The following is a 17,839-nucleotide window of genomic DNA, read 5'->3' as shown; positions in this document are numbered from 1 at the left end:
GTTGGTTCCCAGTTCATCCAGCAACAAATCCTAAAAAAAAAAGTTCCTGTTAATACACATTATTTGCCAGTGGAACCAATTTTCCTGGAAAGTGGTTAAAAACCACTCTTCCTTAGACTTTTTAAAAAAAGTAGAGCCCAGATTTGTCTGTCAGCTCTAGCTTGCGGGACCATGAGAGAAGCCTCCAGTAACACTTCTGGGCGTCCCCTGGGCAGCATCTCTGTAGACAGCCAATTCTCTCACACCAAAAGCGACTAGCAATATGTTCTCAAGTCGCTTCTGACATAATAAAAAAGTAGATATACTACTTCATGCAGCTTAGAATTAAACTACAATATTTTATATCATTGGAAGTACTTATGGCTGCCATGTTAATAAATTTTGAAAAGGATTTGCACAGAATAATGGAAAATAAAGCTACAATATATATACTATAATGGCTATAAGATATGTTATAATAGCTATGTTTTGATGTATAACATATGTTATAAGGGCCATAAAGTTTCTTCAAGTACAGAGAACGCACACTTCGGAATATCTATTCTCATGAACAACAGTAGTATAGGGTCATTGACATTACACTCAGACATCTGTATTTTCAAGACCTCTGTATTGCAGATTTGATTAATATGTTATTTCTAGGAATCTCTAGGTCCTCCAGGGTGACTCTTATGGTCAATTTCCAGTGGAGGGTCTAGAGCAGTAGTTCTCAACCAGGGGTCCCCAGATGTTTTTGGTCTACAACTCCCAGAAACCCCAGCCAATTTACCAGCTGTTAGGATTTCTAGGAGTTGAAGGCCAAAACATCTGTAGACCTACAGGTTGAGAACCACTGGTTTAGAGACTCATTGAGAGAACATTTGTCCAGTGATCACTAGATCCTCCAGGGCAAAAGTATGGTCAGCTTCTGGAGGATCATGTGATTCCTGGAATGGTGCTTTCTTAGGTTAAAAAAATAAGTTCTTTTAATTTATGGAAGCACTCTACCCCACCCCAGCAAAAGTGGAGGGCCTACTTAATATCCTGCTTATGGTCTTCCTATTGGTATCTGACCAGATACTATAAAAAGCAGGATTCTGAACTAGATAGTAGTATGTTCTGAACTAGTCAAAGTCTTCATATGTTCTTTCAATCTTAAATAGTTCTTTCTTCATAAATTTGAAAAATCCAAAGTACTTAAATTAAATAAATGAATATCTTAGGACTCCACTTCAGCCCCTTCCCCATGAACCCAGTTGTTGGATAAGACTAAAACCAGTTTTAGCAGTTTTAAAGTTTTAATGCTTAGAAAAAGTCTCTTGGCGATCAGGCTCTGGTGTTTACATCATTTATAAACACAGTTGTTGGAAGAGCTCCTTTTCCTGTTTGGGGGCGGGGGCACTGTTAACAAGATACAATAGAATATTATACTATCAACTCAATGCTTCAAGTGGTAATGCAGGAAAAGGAAACATCTGCGGTTGAATGCCATAGTACTTTTTTTTTTTTTTGCATATTGAGATAATGGCTTTTGTTAACTATATGAGGGAAAACCAGAACAACAGGCACTTAGGAGATGATTTTGTAGGTCGTTTCTCTTTCTGATCTTGTATAGAAGAAATTAAAGCTGCTTTATAACTAAGGGTGCATCGATATTGTAGAATTAATGCAGTTCAGCACCACTGTAACTGTCATAGCTCAATGCAGCGGAATCATGGGAGTTGCAGTTTGATAAGGCACCAGCACTCTTGGGCAGAGAAGTCGACGGACCTTATAAACCTGCAACTGTCATGATTCTATAGTACTGAGCCATGGCAGTTAAAGTGGTGTCACAATACATTAATTCTACAGTGTGGAGGCACTTCAAAAAGGAGAAAAGCAATGTGGTAGGGAAAAGGAAGTGATTTCTGAATAGAAAAGGGTGAAGACGAGTGATTTAGTAGATCACACTTGTTGCCTGTTAGAATCTTAGCAACTTAGCAAAATGTTACTTCCTCAACTCTGTGTTCACTCCCTATTATGCCCTTCATAGAATAAGATTTTTGATTTTTTTTTAAATTTTAAAAAAGCATAACACAATGTAAAGAGATTGGTGTACCAAATGGCTTTAGAATGTCAATTTCTGGGACATCTAAGTAGACTGGTTGCGATACAAGTGCCACAAACAAAAATACAGCTTGAGGCATCCAGCAGCACCCAAGGACATTTCTTTGTAAAAGCTGCTTATCAGCTAGTTTTATGGAATCTGCCAAGGACAACAGAAAAGCGCTGAAAAGCAATCATACACAAAAGACTACCACCTGCTTGCGCCTTTTCATCATTGTGCCCTTTCAATCCTGAGCGAGTTGGAAGCTGTGACCCAAGTGATCCCTGTCTGCAGAGTGTGAAAAGTGTCTGTAAAGATTTCCTATTGCTAGTCAGCCCTTCTGGCACTTTGATCCTTGGAGTAGTCAGTCAACAAAGCTCTTGCAACCCAAGTCCTGGGTTTATCTTTAGAAAAAACCACTGGGATGAGGACAATATTATTTTATTTTGTTTAAATTAGAAATGTTGCAGAATGGAGAAAATCAGACAAGAACGGTGGGAAGAAAGAATGAAGGAAGGCACCATGTTAACAAGACATGGAATAGGCAGCAGAAAAAGAAAGAAGGGAACAGAGCAAAGATGATGATATCAGATGACAGAATCTTTTTATAAGTAAAAAATAGAAAAGGCACATGAGAGGGAGTTGGGAAAGAATCAAGATTAGTAGGGACACCCAGCAGGGATGCAAGAGCAAAAGATGTAAGACAAATGTAAATGTATTAAATGACACAAAGTAGAAGACAGACCTGGGCCCAGTATAAACAAAGAAGCCATTGAAATCTATAAGCATGTGGACAATTTCATCAGAAAGGAGGAAACCATGAAAATGAACAAAATCTGGCTATCAGTATTTTAAAAAAACTCTAAAAGCAGAACAGTAAATAAAGAACAACACTCTGAAAACAGGGGGATTCCAGACATGAAACAATCAGGGCCAGCTAACACTTCCCAACAAAGGATCCCCCCAGGCAAGAAGTAGCCAGGCTTTGAAGCTACAAGGTTTTACAATGTTAATCAAGGTGATTAATTGCAACATTCACACTTGCCTCCAACAGACAAGAGTTCTTTCTCCCACCCTGGACCTTCCACAGATATATAAACCTCACTTGCCTAGTTTCCAACAAACCTCACAATCTCTAAGGATACCTGGCATGATGTGGGTGAAACGTCAGGAGAGAATGCTTCTGAAACATGACCATACAGCCTGGAAAACCCACAGCAACCAAGTGATTCCAGCCATGAAAGCCTTTAACAACACAAAGTAAATACAGATTGAAGTCTCTAATCAGATTTGAAAGTGACTGTGAATCACAGTAGAGTCTCACTTATCCAACATAAACAAGCCGGCAGAACGTTGGATAAGCGAATATGTTGGATAATAAGGAGGGATTAAGGAAAAGCCTATTAAACATCAAATTACATTATGATTTTACAAATTAAGCACAAAACATCATGTTTGACAACAAATTTGACAGAAAAAGCAGTTCAATACACAGCAATGTTATGTAGTAATTACTGTATTTACGAATTTAGCACCAAAACATCACAATGTATTGAAAAGAAAAATAAGGAAAAACAAGGAAAAATCAGTGATATTCACTAAAAACATATCAAAAGAACGACAAATTAAAATAAGTGAAATAACTGGTCTAAAGGTATTAAACTCGCAACTGCTCCAAAATAATTATATTAACAAATGGAAGGAAATCAAAATGAATTTAAAGAATTGGTCATCACTAAAATTATCTATCTTGGGCAGAATATCAGTCATAAAATCCAACATCCTACCAAAAAGGATGTATCTTTTCCAAAACTTACCAATTATTAGAAATCAGAAACTATTCAAAGATTGGAATAAGGATATATCTAAATTTGTGTGGAACAACAAAAAACCAAGAATCAATTTTACAAATATGACAGATGAAAGAAAAAAGGGGGGTCTTGGCCCACCAAATTTAGCTCTTTATTTTGACACCTGTGGATTAGACTGGGTAAGGGATTGGATAAATCTAAGTAATAAGAAAATATTGACCCTGGAAGGTCATGATTTGAGGGCCGGCTGGCACACGTACCTCTGGTACAATAGGAAAACAGTGGGGAAAAAATTCGGCAACCACTTCATCCGGTCGGCATTATTAAAAATATGGGATAAATATAAACAAAGACTTTATAGTAAAACCCCCACTCTGGGTCTCTCCTCTGGAGACACACCAAAGGAGAGAGCTTGGTTGGAATAAAGGCCCACGTACAGGGAAATATTGAAGAGAGAAGGAAATGAATTAAGGATGAAAACATTAGAGGAATTAAAAAAGAAATATGAAAACATGACTTGGCTCCAATATTACCAACTAAAATAATATTATAACAAAGATAGGTCAAACGAATTCGAAGATAAAATATCATTGTGGGATGAACTGCTCCCTAAACAAAAGAAGACCATAGCAAGTATTTACAAAATTTTATTAGGATGGAGCATTGAAGAGGAATCGATTAAACAATGTATGATAAAATGGGCGAGGGATATAGGAAGAACAATTACATTAGACGAATGGGAAATAATTTGGAAAAAAGTTAAATTATACATATGCCTATGACCTAAAAGAAAATTGGTTAAAGATGTTTTACCAATGGCATATGACACCGAAGAAAATAACAAAATTTGCAAAAGACAAGAATATCAAATGCTGGAAGTGTGGGGAAAGCGATGGTACCTATCTACATATGTGGTGGTCCTGTGAAAAAATAAAACTCTACTGGAGAGAGATACATAACAAGTGTCAGAAGATTCTAAAAATACGAATTCCTTTAGTCCCAGAATACTTCCTATTGGGGATGTCTAACATGCAATGGGGGAAGAACGAAGATAAAATATTTACATATTTAACAACTGCAGCCAGAATAGTGCTTGCCAGACTATGGAAACAAAAAGCAATACCAAATAAGGAGGATTGGGTAAAGTAAATATGGGATATAATGAATATGGACCAATTAACTTTTCTACTATCAAGGACACAGAACAAACCAAAGACGATGACAGACTGAACGCCAATAAAGGATTGGATGAAGAACGAAAAAATTAAAGTATTGATATAACGCCCATTAACAGACTGAGATAAGTCAACTATTGAAGACAAAAGCAGTAAAGACTGAAAACAATAGATGAAAAGATCATTTGACAAGACACCATTATAGAAAAGAAGGGAAGTCAAGAAAGAAAAGACTCCCCACCCCACCCCACCACCCCTTTTCTTTCCCCTTCTTTCCTTTCCCCCCTCCCTTTTTTTCTTTTTTCTTCCTCCTTTTCTTTCCTTTTCTGCTTTTTGCAAATCTTTCCACTCCCCTCCCCCTCAATCCACTAAGGTGTTTTTTAAACTATTTTATCAATGTAGCACTCAATACAATTTATTTAAATCAAAATCGAAAAGATTGACTACAAAAACATTGATACTAAAAGGCAGACTGCGTTGGATAATCCAGAACGTTGGATAAGCAAATGTTGGATAAATTGTCTACTGGGATACATACAGTATGTAACATTGTAGTATCTCAGTGTTTCCCAAATTCTTGTCTTCCAGGTGTTTTGGCCTAGTGATCATTGCTCCAGATGGCAGGGGCTTTTAGAATGTGAAGTCCAAAAGGCCTGGAGAACTAGAGTTTGGAAATCACTATAAAATCTCAACACCCCACATCTCTAATCAACTGCACCCATCATGTAAATTATTGTAAAAGTTAAAAAGTATTATCGTTAGAGAAGCTGCTCCCTCCCTCTGGCCCCATCTACACTGCCATATAATCCCATTTCTGAATTTAGATTATCTGCTTTAAACTGGATTATATGACAGTGTAGACTCATATAATCCATTTCACAGCAGTTAATCTGCATTCAGAAACTGGATTATATGGCAGTGTAGATCCAGCCTCACTCCCACCCCTGCGCCCCCGTCCAATGCTAGACTGAGCTGTAAGGCAAATCCCAAATTGGGATCCCACTTTTGCCCTGATCTTACTCTGTCGCTTTAAGGAAGTCACTCTCTTTGACCTTTGCCTCTATTTCTTTTAGAAACCTGGCTGCAATATTGTAGAGGCTAAATGATAATATGAAGAATTCATGGTGCAATAGTGAATATAATGTTTTTACTAGATTATCGCACAAAGTAAATTTAATAAAACAGCTATTTTTATAGATCATCTGTAGACACATTGGATGACCTTCTACATCTTTAATTAAAAATGGACACAAAGACTGTATGCAAAAACAGGAAGAAACTACAAGCTGGTTTCTGGTCTCAATTTTCTGTCACATTTACTTAAAAATATTTAATGTGGAAGAACTTTCCCTGAAAAATTATGGCTTGGATACAAAAAGCCTCTAGCACAATCAGAAGATATTTTCATTGAGGGAAAGTGTCTTCTGTGAACTTCCTCCACATCTGAGGATGTTAGGGGCTCCTGTTCCCACAAATATAAATAAAAAACATAAACACTGGCAAACTCTATCTCTAGCATTTGTCTTCCAGTGAAATTCTTTGGTCTATTTCCATGCTGGAGGACCTACAAATGGCTAGAGAGAATACATTTTATCTGTTCAGTAGAGTACCGTAGTGAAAGCAGCAGTAAATACAGCGACCCATGAATAATTAAATCTGTAAATGCTTAACTCGCAAATGTGGAGGGACAACTAAAGAAGATCCCAATCTCCACATTTCCCTCACCAGCTGCAATTCCTTCCTATTCAGTTCCAGAAATGTAAAAAGCTGTCCTCACAAAGAGTTTTTTGACAGATACAGATAGTGCTGGGTAAAAAAGATATTTTGGGATGTAAGATAACTGGATGTAAACATACTATTGGAAGAAAATGTAGCACCTCCCTACACATACATTTCAAAGCAGAAACATCTGAAATGTTAGGAAATCTGAGTTCAGCAAACTCAAACAGTAGTTGAGTCATTGTATATATAAGAAAACAAACACTGAGATTGAACGCTTATGAGCCAGAGTCAGTGTTGGGTAATTTTGGAATGTTTATGTCCTGTCGATTTCTATAATTGAATTATATCTATACTTTCCTTATTTAAAAAATCTATAAAAACTACATGCTTAATTTTGGTGAGACTATGACCCTTTTTAAAAATAAATTGATCTGCCTACTCAAAATCCAAAATTAATCTTGACAAATTTTCTACGTCAAAGGTGGCATTCTACTACAAATGTCCTGTTAGATAGGGCTTGGCAATTATTACTTCTCATGCTGGTTTTATGCAACTTCAGTGCATGCATTCTTTGACAATATCATTCTTAAATGATAACTGAAAAACCTTGTGGGAATCCTTTGAAGCATAGTTAAAAATCAAACCAAAAAATGTGTGTGGGCTCTGAAAAGTTAATTGTTAAAGTCTGAATCACCCAGACCTTTTCTTTTATATTTGCTAAACACAACTGTGTGCTGGAAGTAACAATGAATGAAAAGAATACTTGAGGATAAAGTTCAGGATGTTATTAGCTCCCTTGTCCACACATACATTTACAAGGAAGTCTTGAAATGAACCCCCCCCCCCAAAAAAAAGTCACACCGATGGAATTCAGTGGCACTTAATCCCAGATGACTATGTTTAGATTAATGCCCAATATAATTAATTATATAATTCATATAATGAAAAACCTAGAGGATAAACAAATTAACCTGTTTCACTCAGAGGGTTACAGTCTTCATGCAGTCTGAAATAGTTACAGTTTAGATTACAAGTCCCAAAATTCCCCAGGCAGCTTAGCTAGTGATTGTAAACAAAAATGTTTTAATAGCTAAAAAAAAAACAACTACTCAATTAAAAACAGCACTAAGTCAAAACAATTTAAAAGCATTTAAAGTATAACCATGCACATAAAAGTACAACACACGTTAAGTTCAACACATAATAATGCTGCTGCAGACAAAAAAAAGATTCCAATTTTTTTAAAAAGGGCTTTGTCTCACAACAGAAGCATTCTTCACCACGTCTCATATTAATACTTTCCAAAGAACAGCCAAGCCAAACCTGTTGCAGCAAAAACAATAAATAGTCCACTGACAGCTTAAAGATTAATGCATTTTCTGCATTTTAACCTGCTTCACCATGAGGTGCCACAGGACTCATTGTGCTTCCCATAACAAAATGCTGAAATACTGTAAGTGGTCATTTCTGAATACTGGAGTGGTTTCTCAAGACATGAGGGACTCTCTCGTGCATAATGCCCCTCCACACACTGACCTCAGTTATTAATGTATCTGATGAATGTTGAGTTGCCATTCAGTACTGGACTAATAAGGCACTATCCCCTTGTCACCAGTAAATCATCTGCCTTCTGGATCTTTGGTTGGTTTACATGATTGTATAACCCACTTATTTCTGCAAGTACCCTATACACCAGTGGCTCTCAACTTGTGGATCCCCAGATGTTTTGGCCTTCAACTCCCAGAAATCCTAACAGCTGGTAAACTGGCTGGGATTTCTGGAAGTTGTAGGCCAAAAACATCTGGGGACCCACAGGTTGAGAACCACTGCTCTATACTTATGTATAAGTCTAGAAATTTTTGTCAAAACATCAACTCCAAAAACCTAGGTCAATTTATCCATGAGTCAGTGTGACTACCGTGCCTTTGTTCTCATAAAAAAAAGGAACCATACCCTCCCCTGTGTAGAGTGGCAAAAGGCAAGAGCTTAGTTCATCCAGAAACGAACACTGGCCTCTTCTAATCTCTTTGCCATAGTGCCACTTTTTGAATGCATGGGTGGAGAAAAGGTGGAGGCAGCAAGGACAGCTTCCCCTATGTGATGACACTTTTCGCTCTCCAAAGAATGATCCTCAACTTATCCATTGATCATATCAAAATCCATAATATTGGCACCAAAATTGCCCTTGACTTACACATAAGGTTGATTTATACATGGGTATATAAAATAATCTTCTGGTACCTTTTTCTATCTATCTAATGAGCAGAACAGAAATACAGGTAGTCCCTGAGTTACAAGACTCATAGTTATACAACAGGAAGTGAGAGAAATCTACTCCTTGAAAGGAAGATTCACTCCTCAAAGAGTGTTCATGGGGAAAAGGTGGTTCCACTGAAGCTCTCTCACCAATCCTTGTTTCCACAACAACTCAAAATATTCAAAATCCAATTATCACAGGGATAGAAAGCGAGATGATATCTTCTGAACAGAGGCACAGACAGCAAAACCAGCACCATAGGGATGCTACCCTTCCCTATGCCATCCAAAGCTAGTCCAAAGCCATATATATGTATATATCTATATATCTGCAGTTACACTTAAAAATGTACCTGTTCCAACTTACATATAAATTCAACTTAAGAACAAACATACAGAACCTATTTGGTTTTAACCTGGAGACTGCCTATAGTGGATAGAGTATAACAAAGGGAAGACACTACAATTCAGTTTGAAGTGGGCAATGCACTCTGCAATGCACATCAAAATGACACAGCACTTTAAAGAAAGTCCAAGTTATGTCAAAAATGTGCTGCAGCTAATCCTTATATATCCCAGATCCAAAGTGAAATTAACTCTGCAAAATATGGAGGTAATAGATTATCTCCACTTTGAATTATCAGTTTCCCCTTTTTTCCATCCCATATACCTCTCGTACACTGATGCACATCTCCCTCAGAAATGGGATTAAAACCTGCAAAGCAATTGGAGGCCAGGTTCTGTATTCAATGTAACCCCTTCCTAGACCCAAACTAATTCTAGACCTGTCATTTTAATCACCCCACAGAGAAACTGATTATTTTAAATCCACTTCTAAGCTGAATGATAGTGTCTGCATAGAACGGCCCAAAGTTTAGTAGGAAGGGAACTCAGTCTGGGATGCTATATATGTTAGGACTTCTTCCTATTTCACTTCACCGAGCCACAGAGATTCTAGCTTTTTGTTTTTACACTGTGTTATATTTTAATAGCTCATTGTATTAAGAGTGGGAGAACACTTACTGGCTTTCGAGTAGGTGTGACTTGAACAGAATGGTAGAACTCTGGCTGGACCCGGCTGATTTTCTTGACTTTTCTTTTCTTAACAGATGTTTCTTCTTCACTGAGCTGACGTGCTTCTACCAAGGGCTTTGTTTCTTCAAGCCGAGGGACCACACGTCTTCTAATATGGCGTGGACTCGGTCTAAATCCCTGTTAAGAGGAATGAAAAGGAATTTTATAGTATCTGGTAGTATATTCTTTATAATAGAAATGCCACGGTTCTATTTACAACAAAGTATTAGCCAATGATTGAAATAGCATAATAAAGATGACTGCATTAAAATAGCAATACAATACACTATACTATAAAATGATATTAAAAGCAAACCTGATCATGCAGTTTTTAAAAAGCACACATTTACTTATTAAACTTTTAATCTCCCACTTCTATATTGCTTTCTCTCTGGTATTTTTTTTTAAAAAGCTGAACAGGAATGTGTCATTGAAAAATTCACTTTGATGAAATAATAATAATAATAATAATAATAATAATAATAATAATAATAATAACTTTATTTTTATACCCCGCCCCATCTCCCCAATGGGGACTCGGAGCGGCTTACATGGGGACCAAGCCCGAAAACATACAACAATAAAATGATAAAACAATTATGAAAGCTAATAACCGAGGTCTTAATAGGGAAAAATGTATTATTCACAACTAAGATAAATTAGATACGGATGAGACATAGGAAAAAAGTGTCCAAATCTCCACTGTTATTAAGCTCACTGGATAATCTTGGACTAGTTGCTATCTCTCAAACTATCTCTTAATGGTGTGATAAGGGTAAATGCCAGGAGGTATCTTCACTATACATGCCATCTCAATGTTCTTGGGAGGAAAGTCTGGATAAAACAAAATGTAATACATACACAAGCTGCAATTTTCCTATAATTTATTTATTTATTTATTGGCCCCATTTATACCCCACTTTTCTCACCCCAAAGGGGACTCAAGGCGGCTTCTCTTAAGACAAGTCATTCACATTGAGTATATTTCAGAACATACGGGGCTTTTAATGATGTTAATATCACAGCCATTCTCTTAACTTTAGTGGAGAGCAGAGGCTCTGAACACATTTTGCCAAGAAAATCCCATGATAGGGTTGCCTTAGTGTTACTGTAAGTCAGTAACGTAATCAAAGCACACAACGACAAAAATAGCATGGCTGAGACAGCAAAAGTAACCTATACAATCTCAGCGGAGAAGACTCAACACATTTCAATTCTTCATAATTAAAAATATAGCTTTATAGTATTTTGGTTTGCTTTTTTCAAATTGTGCAGTCAATTTTGTTTTTTAAATATCATTTTATGGTGTTTAGATGTAAATAGAGCTTTTTATTTTATTTTATTTTATTTGGTTTTATGCAGCCATCTTTACTGAGTTGTTGCAAAAGTAATTCAGGTTCTATAAACATTAAAGATTAGAACTTGATCTAAAAGTTCCAAAACCATTATGACATTTATTAAAATAATAAAAGAAGCTGTACAATTTAGGAAAGTTGTATTGGCGATTACTTTCAATCAAAGATATTAGTTGGACATTATCCAAACAAGGCTAAGCATTTTGAAGTGCCATTAGTTTCAGTGTTAAGAGTGTTCTGGAAACACATAGGGTTCACCTACACTGTCAAATCCATGCAGTTTGACATCACATTAACTGCCATGGCTCAAAGATATGGAATCTTGAGAGTTCTAGTTTGGTGAGACACCAGCACTCTTTGCCAGATAAGGCTAAAGACATTTTAAGACTACTACGCTCATGATTCCATAGCACTGAGCCATGAAAGTAAAATTGGTGTCAAATTACATTAATTCAACAGTGTAGATGTGCCCTTGATCTTTCTATTGAATTTAGTGCATCTCTAAAGTGTTTAATTCTGAGAGGACTGTGTCTCACATCCTTTTGGAATCAATAGGACACTAATACTCTTCAAAGTGCATCTGATCATATCAGCACAATCTACATCCATATTTCGTAATCCCAGTTAGGGATTTTCCCTTTCTACACATACATTTATTTTGGTCTAGATCAGTAGTTCTCAACCTGGGGTCCCCACATGTTTTTGGCCTACAACTCCCAGAAATCCCAGCCAGTTTACTAGCCGTTAGGATTTCTGAGGTTGAAGACCAAAAACATCTGGGGACCTCAGGTTGAGAACCACTATCTAGAGGGTATGGGTAGAGAAAGGAATTTATTAATTATGGACAAAACTATAAGAAAACATAGGTTTTAAAATAAATAATGGATACAAAAATATTTTTTAAAGACTGCAATACCGAAGTAGGTAGATAGCAAGAGTGTTTGTGATTTTATTTTTTAAAGGTACACATTGGATATATAGCTCAACAAACGCAAGCAGAATAAAATTTTGAGCAGTATTGGTTATGTAACAGAAGAATCTGTGAATAGTTAAGCAGCTCCCAAAGTGCTTAGAGACATAGGCCAAAGAGGGATTAACTGTGTGTGAATAAACCTTGAAAAAGATTTAACCCACAGGTTTCTAAGTTAAAAAAAACTCATTTCTTCACAGCAGCTGGCATAATAATTGATATAATTATTAGTAAAGTACTATGGTTAAACTTAATTTTGGAAATAGTAACCTTTCCCCATTTCTCAGCACAATATCTTGATACCTTTAAGACTTCATTTGCTGTTAATACCTGCACTTATATCTCACTCCAAAGTCATAATCTTCGACTTACGACTTTACATTTAAGAGGGGATTGTTATTTGCTATAAGAAAGAGAGTCCTTTCACATGAAAAGTGGACAGTAATGTGGTTGGTTTTGGAGTACTAAGACTTATGAGGAATAATCCCCCAAAAAAGCAATAGGAATTACTTTTTAATATGTATGTACAAGGTTGCATCTTAAATCTTCATAATGCATGTACCAATATAGTTTTCATTGTGGAATTACAGATATTTGTTTGTCATGATAGGGACAGGATCAACATTTCTATTAACTAGCAGGAAGGTTACTTCAGGTGGCATAACAGCCTCCATGTTGAGAGCTTGAATGGTGTAGAGCAGTGTGGTCCAACCTGTGGCCCGCAGGCCACCACATGCAGCCCACCAATTCATTTTTGTTGGTCCTTGCCCTTCTTACTGGAAAAATATTTTAATTTGACATTTGGAAAAAAATCGTTTACCCGTCTTACTGCTTTAGGTTTTTAAGAAACGTTTTCTTTCTGGAATGTCTCTGGCCTTCACATTCCTATACTAAAGTTTTATTGGCCCTCGGGTAACTAAAGGTTGGACCACACTGGTGTAAAGGTTTGAGCACTGGACTAGGGGTGCATCTGTAAAATTAATGCAATTTGATACCACTATGGGAGTTGTAATTTTACTTTGCCAAAAAGTAAAATACCTCACGAAACTACAAATCCCATTTTTCCATTGTGACCTTGTAGGCAGAGTGGTGTCAAACTACATGCATTCTACAGTGTTGATGCCCCCTACAACTCTGAAGACCAAGGTTAGATTCCTTGCTCAGCCACAGAAACCTACTGGATGAACGTAGGCGACTCACAATTTCAGCTTCAGAAAACCCCCATGATAAGTTTGCCTTACAATATTCATTAAGTCGGAAACAATTTGAAGGTACCACTAACACAACCACAACAAGAAGTTGAGATGACACTTGGAAGGAAATATATTTGGAACTACAAGTCCTAGAATCCCCAGTAAACATGACCACAGAAAATAACTTTGCCAGTCTCTGCGTTCACTAATCCCTTAAACACTTGCAGGCTGGTTGTATGTGCATAGGGGTGTAAAAGACAAAGTTCAGATGGGTTGTAAGAGACGAGTTACGCTTTAGTTTTAAACTGGGGCCCCATCTACACTGACCGTTTTATGCATTTTGAAAACCTAGCTTCAAACTTTGGTGGCCAGACAGCAAACTCCCACAAAAGTGCAGAAAGGAAAACCCTTAATGAGCATCAGTGCTCTGTGGTTTGTGTAATCAGCATCCCATATAGTTCCATGATTTCTTATGTAATCATTTGTACAGCAAAACCAATTTTAATACTGGTTTGAAACTGCATTACATTGTCAGTGTACATGTGCCTACATTTGCTTGGGAATAACTCGCAATGTATTCTGTTGGACTTATTTTGATGTAAACCTATCCAAAATTGCAGTGCACACCTGTAAATTTGCAATATGCACTGCATGCTCGAGCACCGTATTAAGACCCTTAAGGACATTCAGGCACTCGAGCTCTTCTTGGACACTGCACAACACGCTGCTGTGGATCTGCAGCCTGCATCACACCAACACCACCAAGACCATGATCAGGAACCTTATGGGGAGATCAACTCAAAGGTAGACAACCCTCAGGCTTGGAAGGAGGTCACCCATAGAAGGAGACGCAGGACCAGGCAGCCTCCGCAGAACTCCTCTGCTCAGCTGCATTTACACAACAGATTTGAAATTCTTACATCATTAACATACAATCAGGAAACACATCTTGTGGAGGACCACAGTTTCTTAGATACCACTCAGTGGACCACCCTGGATCAATGCGCAGGGGATAGCCCTGACGGGGACAGTGCATCACCACAGTCACACTTATGTAATCATGCAAATGCTCCATCCCCAATCATAGACCAGGAGCAACAGGAACATCCTTGGGAGAGTAATGGGCTCTCGGATGTATCTCAATGGATTGTCATTGATGAATGCACTGGGGATGTTGAGGAGGAGGACAACACTTTACACCTACATGATTCACTTCAACAGGAACACTCTTCAGGGGACATACACACTGTCTTGCACAAAAGGGACCCTGTCAATCCTCAAAGGAAACAGGTCTTCCTCCTTAGAGGAACGGAAGCCATCATTTCCAGACCGGATGGGATGGCTCGAGAAACATGCTGCCTCCCAGGGGCAAAAATACACCATATCACTCAGAGGCTCAGCAGGCTCCTAAAGCCCCATCACCCTCCCCACCTTATGTTGATTCATGTAGGTACCAATGACACCGCTAGGCATACTTTTCAAAAGATCACAAATGATTTTCGAGCTCTGGGAACAGAGCTAAAACTGTATAATGTACATGTGATCTTTTCATCCCTCCTCCCCGTTGTAGGACACGGCTCTACAAGGGCCGGAAAAATAGTACAGGTCAATAACTGGCTCAGAAAATGGTGTCAAGAGGAGCATTTTGGCTTCCTTGACCATGGTCTACTCTTCCAAGAGGATGGACTACTGGCAAGCGATGGGGTGCATCTCACACAAGTAGGAAAACATCTTTTTGCACACAGACTCACAAACCTCATCAGGCGCACTTTAAACTAGATCCACTGGGGGAGGGGAACAACAGCCTGGCGAACACTATATTACCCACGACCACAGGGAACCGCCAAAAGGCTAAACGGAGAGCTGCACAAACACAGCAAGGACCAAGTACAGAGAGCACAATAATCCCAAATAAACAGTTCAAGGGGAGGTCACAGGGGCTTACATGTCTTTACACTAATGCTCAGAGCATGGGAAATAAGCAAGACGAACTCCAACTTCTAGCACAGCACCACACATACGATGTCATAGGCATCACTGAAACCTGGTGGGATGACTCCCATCACTGGAATTTAACCATTGAGGGCTATAACCTCTTTCACAGAAATAGAACAAAGGGGAGAGGAGGGGGAGTAGCTTTATATGTCAAAAACAGTTACGTTGCAGAAGAAATGCAAGACTGTAATCCGGGAAACCAGCTTGAAAGCATCTGGATAAGAATCAAGGGAACCGGGACTCAAAAAGATCTTGTTGTGGGTGTCTACTACAGACCTCCGAGTCAGGATGAAGGACTTGATGAAGCCTTCTGTCAACAGCTGACCAAACAGGCACAAAGAAGAGATATAGTAGTCATGGGCGATTTCAATTATCCCGATATCTGCTGGAAAACAAACTCAGCCAAGAGTACAAAGTCCAACAAATTCCTCACTTGCCTTGCAGATAATTTTATGGTCCAGAAGGTAGAAGAGGCAACAAGGGGATCAGCAACTCTTGATCTAATCTTAACAAATGTGGAAGACCTGATCAATACAGTTGAAGTGGTTGGATCCTTAGGGGCAAGTGACCATGTGCTCCTGCAGTTTGCAATACAAAGGAATGCTGAAACTAAGACAAGTCAAACACGCTTTCTGGACTTTAAGAGAGCTGACTTCCAAAAAATGAAGGAATTACTGAGCGGCATTCCATGGACGCCGATATTAAAAAACAAGGGAGTTAAGGATGGATGGGAGTTTTTCAAAAGTGAAATACTCAAGGCGCAAATGCAAACAGTGCCAACAAAGAAGAAAAATAAGACAAGTGCAAAGAAGCCAGAATGGATATCCAAAGAACTTCTAACCGAGCTAAAGCTCAAAAGTGACATGCACAAGAAGTGGAAAAGGGGAGAAATCACCAAAGAAGAATTCAAACGTATAGCCAACACCTGTAGGGAAAAGGTTCGCAAGGCTAAAGCGCAAAATGAGGTCAGGCTTGCCAGGGACATAAAAAACAACAAAAAAGGCTTTTTTGCTTACGTTGGTAGAAAAAGGAAGAAAAAGGAGGCGATAGGGCCATTGCAAGGAGAAGATGGGGTGATGGCGACAGGGGACAGGGAAAAGGCAGAACTACTTAATGCCTTCTTTGCCTCGGTCTTCTCACAAAAAGAAAGCCATCTTCAACCTCAGCAACATGGAATGGACGAAGGATTGGGGGAAATCCAACCCCAAATAGGGAAACAAGTTGTCCAGGAACACCTGGCCACTCTAAACGAATTCAAGTCCCCAGGGCCAGATCAGCTACATCCAAGAGTACTGAAGGAACTAGCGGAAGTTATTTCAGAACCACTGGCAATTATCTTCGAGAGTTCTTGGAGAACGGGAGAAGTCCCAGCAGATTGGAGGAGGGCGAATGTGGTCCCTATCTTCAAGAAGGGAAAAAAGAACGACCCAAACAATTACCGTCCGGTCAGCCTCACATCAATACCAGGCAAAATTCTGGAAAAGATCATTAAGGAAGTGGTCTGCGAACACTTAGAAACAAATGCGGTCATCGCTAATAGTCAACACGGATTTACCAAAAACAAGTCATGCCAGACTAATCTGATCTCTTTTTTCGATAGAGTTACGAGTTGGGTCGATACAGGGAATGCCGTGGATGTAGCGTACCTGGATTTCAGTAAGGCCTTCGACAAAGTCCCCCACGACCTTCTGGCAAACAAACTAGTAAAATGTGGGCTAGACAAAACTACGGTTAGGTGGATCTGTAATTGGCTAAGCGAACGAACCCAAAGGGTGCTCACCAATGTGTCGTCTTCATCATGGAAAGAAGTGACAAGTGGAGTGCCGCAGGGCTCCGTCCTGGGTCCGGTTCTGTTCAACATCTTTATTAACGACTTAGACGAAGGGTTAGAAGGCACGATCATCAAGTTTGCAGACGACACAAAACTGGGAGGGATAGCTAACACTCCAGAAGACAGGAGCAGAATTCAAAACGATCTTGACAGACTAGAGAGATGGGCCAAAACTAACAAAATGAAGTTCAACAGGGACAAATGCAAGATACTTCACTTCGGCAGAAAAAATGGAAATCTAAGATACAGAATGGGGGACGCCTGGCTTGACAGCAGTGTGTGCGAAAAAGACCTTGGAGTCCTCGTGGACAACAAGTTAAACAAGAGCCAACAATGTGATGCGGCTGCTAAAAAAGCCAATGGGATTCTGGCCTGCATCAATAGGGGAATAG

The 17,839-nt window shown here is 38.7% G+C and overlaps 1 protein-coding gene and 1 long non-coding RNA gene across 12 annotated transcripts in view; one reads left to right on the top strand and one right to left on the bottom strand.

Moving 5' to 3' along the window:
* LOC134299486 (uncharacterized) overlaps window positions 1-17,839 on the top strand; it is a 76,783-nt gene that overhangs the window by 5,751 nt on the left and 53,193 nt on the right. The window lies entirely within an intron of this gene.
* Window positions 1-17,839, bottom strand: part of dst (dystonin) — a 448,648-nt gene that overhangs the window by 389,383 nt on the left and 41,426 nt on the right. For all 11 annotated transcript variants that reach the window (XM_062982326.1, XM_062982385.1, XM_062982334.1 and 8 more), the window contains exon 3: window positions 10,053-10,241. In XM_062982326.1, the coding sequence (XP_062838396.1) occupies window positions 10,053-10,241 (189 nt within the window). The remainder of the gene's footprint in view (window positions 1-10,052; window positions 10,242-17,839) is intronic.

Source organism: Anolis carolinensis, chromosome 1 (genome assembly GCF_035594765.1).
Source record: "Anolis carolinensis isolate JA03-04 chromosome 1, rAnoCar3.1.pri, whole genome shotgun sequence".
Taxonomy (NCBI): domain Eukaryota; kingdom Metazoa; phylum Chordata; class Lepidosauria; order Squamata; family Dactyloidae; genus Anolis; species Anolis carolinensis.
The sequence above is the reverse complement of the archived record's forward strand: the minus strand, read 5'-3'. Positions and strand labels throughout refer to the sequence as shown.